Below are 13,495 nucleotides of genomic sequence, written 5' to 3' on the forward strand. Positions count from 1 at the left end.
TAATGTTCTGGAAACACGAGCTCCAAATCCCACCTTGGCAGCTGGCGGAATTTAATTTTAATTAATAAATTTGCAATTAAAACCTAATTAAATGATGACCATGAAGCTATATAAGTTTCTTTGTTGGTTAAAAAGAAAAAGGAGGCTTATGTTCGGATGAGACGTGAGCACTCGGGTAGTGCACTAGAAAGCTTTAGATTGGCTAAGAGGGAGTTGAAGAGCGAGCTTAGAAGGGCTAAAAGGGGACATGAGAAGACTTTGGCGGATAGGGTTAAAGAGAATCCTAAGGCGTTCTATAGGTATGTCAAGAACAGAAGGTTGGTTAGGGCAAGTTTAGGGCCAGTTATAGATGGCAGAGGGAAGTTATGTGTGGAACCGGAGGAGATTGGTGAAGCATTGAACCAATATTTCTCTTCGGTGTTCACGCAAGGGGACATGAATATAGCTGAGGAGGACACTGGGTTGCAAGGGAGTAGAATAGACAGTATTACAGTTGATAAGGAGGATGTGCAGGATATTCTGGAGGGTCTGAAAATAGATAAATCCCCTGGTCCGGATGGGATTTATCCAAGGATTCTCTGGGAGGCAAGAGAAGTGATTGCAGAGCCTCTGGCTCTGATCTTCAGGTCGTCGTTGGCCTCTGGTATAGTACCAGAAGATTGGAGGTTAGCGAATGTTGTCCCATTGTTTAAGAAGGGGAACAGAGACTTCCCCGGGAATTATAGACCGGTGAGTCTCACTTCTGTTGTCGGCAAGATGTTGGAAAAAATTATAAGGGATAGGATTTATAGTTATTTGGAGAGTAATGAATTGATAGGTGATAGTCAGCATGGTTTTGTGGCAGGTAGGTCGTGCCTTACTAACCTTATTGAGTTTTTTGAGAAAGTGACCAAGGAGGTGGATGGGGGCAAGGCAGTGGACGTGGTATATATGGATTTTAGTAAGGCGTTTGATAAGGTTCACCATGGTAGGCTTCTGCAGAAAATGCAGATGTATGGGATTGGGGGTGATCTAGGAAATTGGATCAGGAATTGGCTAGCGGATAGGAAACAGAGGGTGGTGGTTGATAGTAAATATTCATCATGGAGTGCGGTTACAAGTGGTGTACCTCAGGGATCTGTTTTGGGGCCACTGCTGTTTGTAATATTTATTAATGATCTGGATGAGGGTATAGTTGGGTGGATTAGCAAATTTGCTGATGACACCAAAGTCGGTGGTGTGGTAGACAGTGAGGAAGGGTGTCGTAGTTTGCAGGAAGACTTAGACAGGTTGCAAAGTTGGGCCGAGAGGTGGCGGATGGAGTTTAATGCGGAGAAGTGTGAGGTAATTCACTTTTGTAGGAATAACAGATGTGTTGAGTATAGGGCTAACAGGAGGACTTTGAATAGTGTGGAGGAGCAGAGGGATCTAGGTGTATGTGTGCATAGATCCCTGAAAGTTGGGAATCAAGTAGATAAGGTTGTTAAGAAGGCATATGGTGTCTTGGCGTTTATTGGTAGGGGGATTGAATTTAGGAGTCGTAGCGTTATGTTGCAACTGTACACAACTCTGGTGCGGCCGCACTTGGAGTACTGTGTGCAGTTCTGGTCCCCACATTACAGGAAGGATGTGGAGGCTTTGGAGAGGGTGCAGAGGAGGTTTACCAGGATGTTGCCTGGTATGGAGGGGAGATCCTATGAGGAGAGGCTGAGGGATTTGGGATTGTTTTCGCTGGAAAGGCGGCGGCTAAGAGGGGATCTTATTGAAACATATAAGATGATTAGAGGTTTAGATAGGGTGGATAGTGATAGCCTTTTTCCTCTGATGGAGAAATCCAGCACGAGGGGGCATGGCTTTAAATTGAGGGGGGGTAGTTATAGAACCGATGTCAGGGGTAGGTTCTTTACCCAGAGGGTGGTGAGGGATTGGAATGCCCTGCCAGCATCAGTAGTAAATGCGCCTAGTTTGGGGGCGTTTAAGAGATCCGTAGATAGGTTCATGGACGAAAAGAAATTGGTTTAGGTTGGAGGGTCACAGTTTTTTTTTTGTTTTTTTTTAACTGGTCGGTGCAACATCGTGGGCCGAAGGGCCTGTTCTGCGCTGTAATGTTCTATGTTCTATATATTCCATTGTCAGAAAAACACATTTGGTTCACTAATGTCTTTCGGGGAAAGAAATCTGCCATCCTTACCTGGCCTGGCCTAACTGTGACTCCAAACCTACAGCAATGTGATTGATTCCTAAATGCTCTTTGAATGGTCTAACAATTCACTCATCTGTACCAAACCGCTACAAAGTCTAAAACTGTATCTGTATGCACCGAACATTCGCAATAAGGTAGATGAATTAACAGCGCAAATTGATATACATGGGTATCACATGATTGCGATTATGGAGACATGGCTGCAGAGTAGCCAAGGCTGGGAAGTGAATATCCAAGGATTAATACTTAGGAAGGACAGACAAAAAGGGAAAGGAGGTGGGTTGGTGGTGTTAGTTAAAGATAAAATCAGTGCAATAGTGAAAGAGGATATTGGCTCAGAAAATCTCAATATAGAATCGGTCTGGGTGGAACTGAGGAGCAACAAGGGGTGGAAAAGATTGGTGAGAGTTGTCTATAGGCCTCTAAACAGCAGTGGTGAGGTAAGGGATGGCATTAAACAGGAAATTGGAGAGGCATCTAACAAGGGTGCTACAGTAATCATGGGTGACTTTAATCTACATATAGATGGGCAGCTCAAGTTTGCAACTATACTGTGGTAGATGAATTCCTGGAATGTGTATGAGACGGTTTTTTAGACCGGTATGTTGAGGAATTAACTAGGAAACATGCCATCCTTGATTTGGTATTATTCATTGAGATGGGGTTAATTAATAATCTTGATCTGTGATGTCCTATGGGGAGCAGTGACTGCAGCATGATAGAATTCTTCATTAAGATGGAAAGTGAAGAAGCCCAATCTAAAACTAGGGTCCTAAATCTAAATAAAAGAAAATACAAAGTAATGAGGCATGGGTCAGCTGAGATAGATTGGGGAACTTCATTAAAAGGCATGACAGTGGATATCAGTGGGTAATATTTAAGGAACCAATGTATGCCTCACAACAGTTGTATGTTCCTTTATGACAAAAACACAAAAAGAAAACAGGCCCAACCATGGCTTACAAAATAAATTAAGGAAAGTATTAAATCCAGAAAGGAGTCATATAAAGTTGCTCAAAAAAATAGCGAGCCTGAGGTTTGGGAGATGTTCAGCAAAGGAGGATTAAGAGATTGATTAGGAGGGGAAAAATAGAGTATGAGAGTAAACTTACAAGTAACATAAAAGTAGGTCCCTTATAGTTTGAAACAGGAGAATTTGTAATAGAGAACAAGGAAGTAGCAGGGCAATTAAATAACAACTTAAATAACAATAGCAATTAAATAACTGCCTCCACAGAAAAAGACACCAGTAACTTCCTGGAAATGTGAATAAATCAAAGGTCTAATGAGAAGGTGGAATTGAGGAAAATTAATATTACTAAAAATGTAGTGTTGGAGAAATTAATGGGACTAAAAGTCGATATCCCCTGGGCCTAGGAGATGGCCAGTGAAATTGCGGATGTGTTTGGTGTCATATTCCAAAATTCTGTACATTCTACAACAGTCCCAGCAGATTGGAGAGTGGAAAATGTAACCTTGCAATTGAAAAAAGAAGGGATGGAAAAACAGGAAATTATAGACTAGTTAGCCAAACATCAATAGTAGGGAAAATGCTAGATTCTATTATAAAGGATGTGATGACAGGACACTTTGAAAATATCAATGGGATTAGACAAAGTCAACATGGATTTAGGAAGGGAAATCATGTTTAATAAACCTACTGGAGTTTTGTGAAGGCGTAACTAGAATAGATAAGGGTGAACCAGTGGTTGTGGTGTATTTTGGATTTTCAGAAAATTGATAAAAGAGGTTAGTGAGCAAAATTAAATCACATGGTATTGGAGTAATATATTTTCATGAATTGAGAATTGGTTCGCAGATAGGAAACAGAAAGTAGGAATAAATGGATCTTTTTCAAAGTGGCATGAGTGCTTGAGCCCCAGCAATTCACAATATACATCAATGATTTGGATGAGGGAACCAAAAATAACATTTCCAAGTTTGCTGCTGATAAAAAAACTTGGTAGGAATGTGAATGGTGAGGAGGATGTTAAGAGGCTTCAAGGTGATTTAGACAAGAGTGAGTGAGCAAATACATGGTAGATACAGTACAAGATGGATAAATGTGAAATTATCCACTTTGGATGAAGAAACAGAATGGCAAAGTATTATTTAAATAGTGATAGATTAGGATATGTTGGTGTACAAAGGGACCTGGGTGTCCCAGTACACAGTCATTAAAAGTAAGCATGCAGGTTCTAGCAGTTAGGTAGTCAAATGATATGTTGACCTTCATTGCAAGAAGACTTGAGTACAGGAGTAAGGATGTTACTGCACCTGTGCAGGGCTTTAGTGAAACCACATCTGGAGTATTGTATGCAGTTTTGGTTTCCTTATCTAAAAAAAGGATATACTTACCAAAGAGGGACTGCAATGAAGGTTCACCAGACTGATTTCTGGGATGGCAGGATTGTCGTATGAGGAGAGATTGGGTTTTCTGGGCATGTATTCATTGTAATTTAGAAGAATGAGAAGGGATCTCATTGAAATGTCTAAAATTCTGACAAGGCTGGACAAACTGGATGCAGGGATGTTGTTTCCTCTGGCTGGGGCGGGGGGTCACAGTTTCAGGATACGGGATAGGCATTTAAGACTGGGATGAGAAGAAATGTCTCCACTCAGCAGGTGTTGAACCTGTAGAACTCAGTGGGTGTTGCACCTGTAGAATTCTCTATTATAGAAGGCCAAATCATTGAATATGTTTAATAGGGAAATAGAAGGATTTCTAGACTCTAGAGGCATGGGGAGAGCGCTGGAGTATGGAATCATAGAATCCCTACAGTGCAGAAGGAGGCCATTTAGCCCACTGAGCCTGCAACTATCCCACCTATCCCTGTAACCTAATTTATTTACCCTGCAAATTCCCCTGATACTAAGGGGCAATTTAGCATGGCCAATCAATCTAACCTGCACATCTTTGGACTGTGAGAGGAAATCAGAGCACCCGTGCAAATTTCACACAATCACCCAAGGATGGGTTTGAACCCAAGTCCCTGGCGCTATAAGGGAGCAGTGCTAACCACTGTGCCGCCCATGATTTACTGCCAGGTAACTGATTACCTTGTATCCTATAGGAAATGGGAGAGAGCAGTGCAGGAAAAATCTTTCAGACATGGGAGTATGATTTAAATATTTGGTGGAGTTGGATCTTCTCGGGAGGAAGTGATGAGCAACACTTGGGCACTAAAGGGGGAGCTAAGAGAGGGACAGGTTGAGAGGTGTAAGAATGGAGATTTGCTTTGTTGCAGCTTTGATCATTGGCGAGCTTATAGTATCCCTTTTGTAATTGTGCTATGCATGGGTAGATGCACTATGAGAAATCACTCCAGAATTGGACCATATTTGAAAAATCCTGAAATTTCATAACCCTCTCATGAGGTTGGGAAAAGAACTTGATTTTGTTATGAAATTACGTGTTGCATGATAAATTCACGAGTTGGCATATCAATAGGACTCTGAACATGATAAGCTGAATAGCTTCAGGCTGTGCCGTAATAACTCTATGACACTAAATTGAATTTTTTTTTTTGCAGATGTTATAGAGAAAAAAAGCTTTTTAGTAACCAAAGGGTTAACATACTAAATAATGTACAAGTCAAAGATCTTGCCGAGGTTGCTGAAGCACTTTCCTCCTCTTAGGGTTAACTTGAAGGTTTTTTGTATAATATGCTCAGTTGACTCAGTATTTGTAAAACAAATTGCTCCCTGCTTGTGCTGACAAAGGGGAAGTACTGCTTTGCTATTTAATGAAATGTGACTCTATTCATGTCCTTCTTTCACAGATTAACTGATTGTAAATGTTGCTGAAGTTTTCATACTTCTGCTCTTGTTTTCATTACGGAATGTTATGTTGTTGCCACACTCAGCTTTTGATGTAATTTCCTTACCTCCCCCTTCTTAGACTGCAGTAGTTCTTTCCACTGATGCAATTTAGCCTGTAATATGTGGACTTCCTTACAGAATCTAGCAAGCCGGTGGGTGGAAGGACATCAAAAGCAAAGGCTGTAATGGGGAATTCACAGAAAAAGTATTCACACAAACGAGAAAGTCAGACTAATGAAAAGAACCGAGCTAAAGGAAAGGATACCGGCAGTGCAGCAGCACAAAAAAACACTAAAAAGGACAGTGACGGTAATTCAACAGCACTAAAGGAAACTGAAACAAGTAAATGTGGGCATGAAACTAAAGGTGAAAATGTCAAGAATGCTACAATTCCCGTGGCAAGTAAAAGTCAAGATCCTCCCAGAATTGACTCCAGTCAGATGTTTCCACCTGGGTCAAGTTCAGAGACAGAGAAAGGAAAGAACAACACATGGGCCCTGCCCCCTGCTGTGGCAATGCTTAAGAGTGAAGGAAATGAGTTGTTCAAGAATGGGCAGTTTGGAGACGCAGCGTTCAAATACACAAAAAGCATTACAGAACTCATTGAATTAGGTAAGGCCTTCTAACATGTTGACTGCTATACACTGTTTGTATACACGTATGCACCATCCTCTGTGTATGAGAATGTGATACAGGAACTTTGGGTCTAAAATGTCACCGTGCTTATGGTGTGATAAAATCATTAATCTGTTTTAAAATTCTGTTTTATAAATATGATGTAAATAGAATAGGGATGCTAATTAAAAGGTCTGATCAATAGAGGTACTCTTAATGCAGATCATAATTCACTGGTAGAAATATTTATTGTATCTTGTTGCTGGTCATGACATGTCCTTTGTACGCTATGGAAAAAACAGCCCATCAGCTGCAAAGAATTACAGTGAAATCAAATTGTTGTAAAATACAAGTGACAGTGGGGCCTTTGTTCCAGGTGTTAAGTTGTGCAAATATAGATGTAGTGCTTCAAGACTGTTTAAAAGACAAAAACAATTAAGATCTGAAAAATATGGTCCTAAATGTAATCTTTGTTCTGTAATGAGTTAGTTGCTATTCACGTAAGGCACGAGTTGACTTTAGATCTGTGTTGAAAAGTAAAAAAAGTTAGCAATATCTGCTGCTCTTGCTCCTTATCACCAACCAATCAGTCACCACCTTGTTGAAAAGTCTGTGTACCTGAATGTAATACAAACACTCATTAGTAAGAATGGACACTCGCTGGAGGGGTGGGGGGGCAGGGGGGCTTCCTCTTGTGGGAGAATCTACAACTAGGGGTCACTGTTTAAAAATAAGGGGTTGTTAATTTAAGATGAGAGATGAGGAATTTATTTTTCTTTGAGGGACGTGGGTTTTTGGAGGTAAAGTCTATGAATATTTTTAAGGCAGAATTAGATAGATTAATGGTTAACAAGGGGGTGAAAGGTTACTGGAGGGAGACATAAATGTGGGGTTGAGGCTATAATCAGATCAGCCACAATCTTATTGAATGGCTCAGCAGGCTCAAAGGGCCGAGTGGCTTATTCTGATCCTAATTTGCATGTTCATATGCAAGTATGTTTACATGCCATGTTTGTTCAAAAGAATTACACATCTGTGATGAACATAGCGAGCTCATTGATATATTTAAACTGCTATGTTACATACTGTGAACAAAAATACCGCCACCACCCCCACCTTTCCTCCCCTAAACACACTGTGATGAATTTCTGGGGAGTCACTTTTTGGCACACTGATAATGCCTGTCACACCTAACAGTTCTGCAGTACTGTTGAAAGAGGGATAGGAAATATCGCCCATCAGCTTTCTTAAAGATACAAGGGACATCTAAAGAACTGGAGAAGATAACTAAATATATTTTTTCATTTATTTTCCCTCCCTTTCATATAATACATGGTTTCCCAAACCTTTCCTGACCTCACCATCACCCAAATACTCAGTGGTTAAATACATTAAGTTACAATCTCTGTAGAGTCCTTTTAAAATACATTTGAGCTTCCAGTTATAGCTAAAAGAATGACACATTGTGATTTCACATTCTAAAACTTTTACTGTAACAACTGACTAAAACACTATTGACTAAACACTAATTTCTTTTTGTAACTTATGCTTAAAAACTATAGAGAGAGAAATGTTTCCCTTTTATACGTATCACACATTGCACTCTCCATGGAATTACAGCAAACAGACCACAGTTGCTTCCAGCATATCCCTGTTTTGCTGATACTTTTCTCTGTTTTCTTAAAGTTCCTTCAGTCTACCACCAGCCATAAGGCTTATTCCAATGATCATTCTTCCCCCTAGGTATGCCAGAACAAAGCTGAAATCCATAGAAGGTTGCAGGATGTGTGTCTTCGACCAGAGACTGTCTCCCTTCCACAGTTGGCTTTGGTAGCTTGCAAAGCTAAGCAGCCTCTTCTCTCTGCTGATCTCAAGGACTTCTGCTGCCTGTGATATTCATTGATTTGTAGGGAAGCCTGTAACCTGATCTTACAAATGGCTTCCTCTGCCCATAGCAACGTGAAACACCTTAACCTTGCATTAAGGTAGAAATGCAAATGAGCTATTTTTAATACCCAACTTCCCTTTCGTCTTAAAAGCTAATAGTTCTTACCTAACTGTTTACAAGTTGGGGAGACGTAAGAGGCTATTCGTTTTTAACTCAGTGACTGTTGCCATTCTTTCCAATTGTAAATTCTTTGCACATTCTCAGTAAAACAATGTAAGTCTTCCTTTGATATCTAACAAGCAAACTACCTAGGGGTACCATCAAGCAAACTGCAGAACAGGTCACAATACCCTTTCATTTGTCCTACATTTAAATTTGCAGTCGCAAATTATAAGATTCTTAAGCCTTGGAAGTATAACAACTGCCATACAAACCAAGGAAGTCCCAGGTTCAATCTCTTATCAATGCTGTGCTAGACAGCAGTGATATTGCTCTCGGTGGTATCAGTATCCTTGGACAAGGGAGAGAAAACTATCCGGATCCAAACTCCCATTCCTTACCAATATCTGAAAGTTCAGAGATTAGAAAATTGGTGAGAGCAGAATCAGATTAAAGTAAGATGGCTCTCACTGTGAAATAGATTACTGACATGCATGGAATCATACCCAATAAATCTTCAAAAAGGAGAAATAAGATGGTAAATAAATGCTATTTTGTGTTTTTTTTCTGATAAGGGGTGGACAGCCCAGCAGAACTGAGCATCTTGCACTCAAATCGAGCAGCATGCTACCTGAAGGATGGAAATTGCACTGAGTGCATTACAGATTGTACTAGGTAAGGCTAATGTTTATGGTGGCTTTTGTCATGGATTGAATTATGTTTTCAGATTAGTATAGCAATGTGTCAAATGTAAAAGTTACATGGCACAATATGTTGCTGTACTCCAGCAAAATGCTGGTTTAAAGGGAACGGGTTCATTCATAGGGGTAAATTATGTTTAATTTTAAAATGAATGGACAGGAAATCTTACAGACAGTAATTTATGTGCAGTGACCTCCATACACAAGTTTCCCATATGTGCTTGCCTTGCACAAAGCTCTGCAATGGAAGCAGTAGCTTGTAAAATTGAAAAATAATTTGTCCCCAGGGCCAACAGTATCAATAGTGTGACTCACTGGGAGTAGCTCACCTTTCTGCATTTTTGTTCAATGAGCAATGCACGGCATTAAAAGTGGAAATTTAAAGTAGTGTTGAAACAGTATGAACTTGCACAATTGTTTTTTACGTTAAAGGCTCAATTGAGTTGTTTAGCACCAACCCACAAAGCAGCTGCAGCAACATCATTTCAGCCTTGTGCACTAAATTTAATAGATAACACCTCATAGACAATACAGGTAAATGTACTTTGCATGGATATCTCCTTGACAGATATAAATAGTAAACTTAATAGTTTCTTATTTGCACCAAGGTTTGGAATTCTGCTATCAATTTATTAGATCATAGAAATCATAGAAACCCTACAGTGCAGAAAGAGGCCATTTGGCCCATCGAGTCTGCACCGACCACAATCCCACCCACGCCCAACCCCCATATCCCTACATATTTTACCCGCTAATCCCTCTAACCTACGCATCTCAGGACACTAAGGGGCAATTTTAGCATGGCCAGTCAACCTAACCTGCACATCTTTGGACTGTGGGAGGAAACCGGAGCACCCGGAGGAAACCCACACAGACACGAGGAGAATGTGCAAACTCCACACAGACAGTGACCCAAACCGGGAATCGAACCCAGGTCCCTGGAGCTGTGAAGCAGCAGTGCTAACCACTGTGCTACCGTGCCGCCCGTAGATACTACGCATTTTTGCATGATGGCTGAGAATATTAACTTAAGCACCAAGATATGTCAGACCCATCCAGAGCATGGTTAGATCCTACTTGTCCTTTGCTCTAAAGGAGCTGCATGTTGCTGGTTGGGGGTTGCTTTCTTTTACTGATTCAGAGAGCTTATTCCAATTTATTGAGCTGACCACAGAGACAGCTTCCATGTTCAGAACAATGTTACTGCTGCTTATATGCTGCTGAATCAGGTGTTTTTTTTCCCTGTCACACGCCACTTTAACAGATAACCAATAATTTCCAATCACAAAAGTAAAGCACAAATGAAGATCAAAAACACTTGCACATAAGCCTTTCTTTTTTTAAAAAAGGGAAGGATTTTGGATGTGCATAAGCTATAATTTTCCAAAACTTGTTAGCTTTGTTGACACTATCTGAGAATTTGAAGTAGAAAATGTTGCACCTTTAACCATAAAACAAGAAGGAACCGTAGGATCAAATTGTTTGAGGATGAATCTGACCTTTTGCAACATTAATGTCATATTTGACCCCGAGATGAGTTTCAGACCAAGTCTATTCCAACACCAAGTTCAGCTGCTTTGACCTCCATAACAATGCCCAGTTTCACCTCAGTCTCAGCTCATCTGCTGCTGAAATGTTCATCCGTTCCTTTATTAGCTCTAGACTAGTTGCTATCCTGGCCAATGCTATCCTGGCCAGCCTTCAATCTTCCACTCTGTGTAAGCTTGAGCTCATCCAAAACTCTGTTGCCTGCATCCTAACTCCCATCAAATCCTATTCACCCATCACCCCTGTACTCACTGGTCTAAATTGGCTTCTGATCCAGAAATTTCAATATTCCCATCCTTGTTTTCAAATTCCTCCATGGCCTCGCTCTTCTCTAACTCTGTAACATCTTTGGTAGCCGCCTTCATTCAACCTTCTGAGAACTCTGTGCACCTCCAAATCTGGCCTCTTATGCGTGCCTGATTTTCATCATTCAGCTGCCGAGTCCCTAAGCACTGGAATTCCCGCTCTCAAACTCTCCAGCTCAATCCCCTGCTTTAAGACATCTCCTTCAAATTTTCTTCTTTTGACCAAGCTTTTGGTCATGTGACCTAAATATTTGTTTATGTTTAATACTTTGCAGCATTTACTATGTTAAAGGCCCAATATAAATGTAAGTTGAAACCAATCAAGAAACTAATACATCAATGAGTTTAATGCCACTAGTGGGAACATTTCAAGAATCCATCATCAACAACAGAGAAAGTGAGCACTTGGTAAAGTTTAAAATCATGAGGGAGAGGCAGCATGGTTTTCTGAAAGGTAGATTTATCTAACTAACTATTTGATAGCCACTGAGGCAGTAGATAGATGAGATTTTTCTGCCCTCCTTCTTCATAATTCCTTCAAAATTGGGTTATTTATGTATCTGGTGAATTGCTGGTTCTACAACACTAATCCCTGGGGAATTGGGACTGGTTGGGAGTTCGGATTTAGGAAGTCAGGATAAAAGGGAGACTGACAGACGGTAACAATTAATGTTCCTCGGGTAGTTCTGTGGAACCAGAAATTCACGATATACAAAAATTTATTTTTTGGTTTTTCAAGGAATGTGAAGAAAGGGGCAGAAAATTATAAAAGGCAGATAAATTAAACAAGCTGACTGAATGTTGACAGATGTAGTTTATTTTAAACATAAGAATCATAGATGAGAATCCGAATTAAAGCAGGAATCACTGGGGATAATGAATAAAAATATCTAGGTACATATAATGAAAAGATAACATGTCACCTCCAACCTATCTCCCATCCTTCCAAAGCCTCAATTTATCTAATATTCTGCTTAATGTTCCCTTTCTCAAACATCACCTCTCATTGTTGACCTACACTGTCTTGCTGTCCCCCAACATATTGACAATTAAATTGAATCATGTCGCACTTTTTCAGGCACTGCACAGTCTACTCAGGCCCCAAAATAGGAAGGAGAAAGAGTGCGTGCACTTCTGAGCAGAAGTGGGCCAACTCCCATATTGGATAAAAATAAACAACAGGCTTCCTCTACCCACTCCTGAGGCAAGAGTTTGGACCTTTGCATATGCAAATAAGAAGCCTAAAATATGCTTGAGGTTGTGTTTATTTTGGGAAGGAATTCTAAGTAAAACACATGGATTTTTGAGGCTGCAGTACCCACAGAATTGGAGAGGATAACCTGGGAGGCTGACGCTTATCTGAAGGTTCTGTAGCAGGATTTCAGGAACTGCATTGAGGTGAGCTCTCCCCAGATGTCACTCCAACTAAACAGGCATGGATGGAAGTGGACGAGGAAGTGAACAGAGTGTGGTTGGCCTAGTCCGGAGACAATGCATCAAGAGGATTTGGGATCTCAGGAGGGACTGAGGCCTCTGAGACACAGATGTTTAGATACGTTGAGAGATCTGATCATCTGTCGTTTGGGGGTCCTGCCTCTTGACTGGATCTTCATGTCTACCCTCTCTGCCCTGTAGAGGGGGACACAGCTAAAGAGAAGGAAATTGTCGTTGGAGTTGCTCATGCTGCTGCTGGTGTTGATGCTGATGGTGTTGCTCCTGCTCCTCCTCTTCATCAAAGATGCAAGGTCCAGCTACAATAGCTGCTCTCAGGCTGTATTGAAGACGAGCAGTGGGGAAGTGCAGCTGAAGATAAATGAAATACTGGACAGGTGAAATGCCTTCCAAAAAGTTGACAATTACCTGTCAAGTAACGATAGCAGTCTCAGAGAAGAAGTGCCTTAAACAGCAGCTTCTGACCTGGCCATGTCTGGAATGATTCATTTTCACTGGTGTCAGTTTCACTGAAGAAGCTCTCCCTGCTCTGTATTCACGTTGGTGCCCAGGCAAGCTGATGGGAGATCCAGAATTCAATGTTAAAACAGTTCTTAATTGGTTTCTTAATCACCTAATTACTTACCACATAGATTCAAGGGTGTTACCCACTTGCTTTCAATCCCCTCCCCTGCAGAAACCATGAAAAGGGCAGGATGATGTCAGAACCCTGTTCTGGCATCAATTTTGGGAGAATTAACTCCCCTGCACAAACCTGCCTCCCATGCTGTCAGCTTTCCTCCCCAACCCCCCACCTCAATGTCTTTGACCAGACTATTGGATA

At 40.9% G+C, this 13,495-nt stretch overlaps 1 protein-coding gene across 3 annotated transcripts in view; it reads left to right on the top strand.

Annotated features, from left to right (window-relative positions):
* The window catches only part of LOC144495912 (sperm-associated antigen 1-like), a 122,294-nt gene that overhangs the window by 45,674 nt on the left and 63,125 nt on the right, over positions 1-13,495 (top strand). For all 3 annotated transcript variants that reach the window (XM_078216716.1, XM_078216717.1, XM_078216718.1), the window contains 2 exons: positions 6,143-6,616; positions 9,242-9,341. In XM_078216716.1, the coding sequence (XP_078072842.1) occupies positions 6,143-6,616; positions 9,242-9,341 (574 nt within the window). The remainder of the gene's footprint in view (positions 1-6,142; positions 6,617-9,241; positions 9,342-13,495) is intronic.

This window comes from Mustelus asterias, chromosome 7, assembly GCF_964213995.1.
Source record: "Mustelus asterias chromosome 7, sMusAst1.hap1.1, whole genome shotgun sequence".
Lineage (NCBI taxonomy): Eukaryota > Metazoa > Chordata > Chondrichthyes > Carcharhiniformes > Triakidae > Mustelus > Mustelus asterias.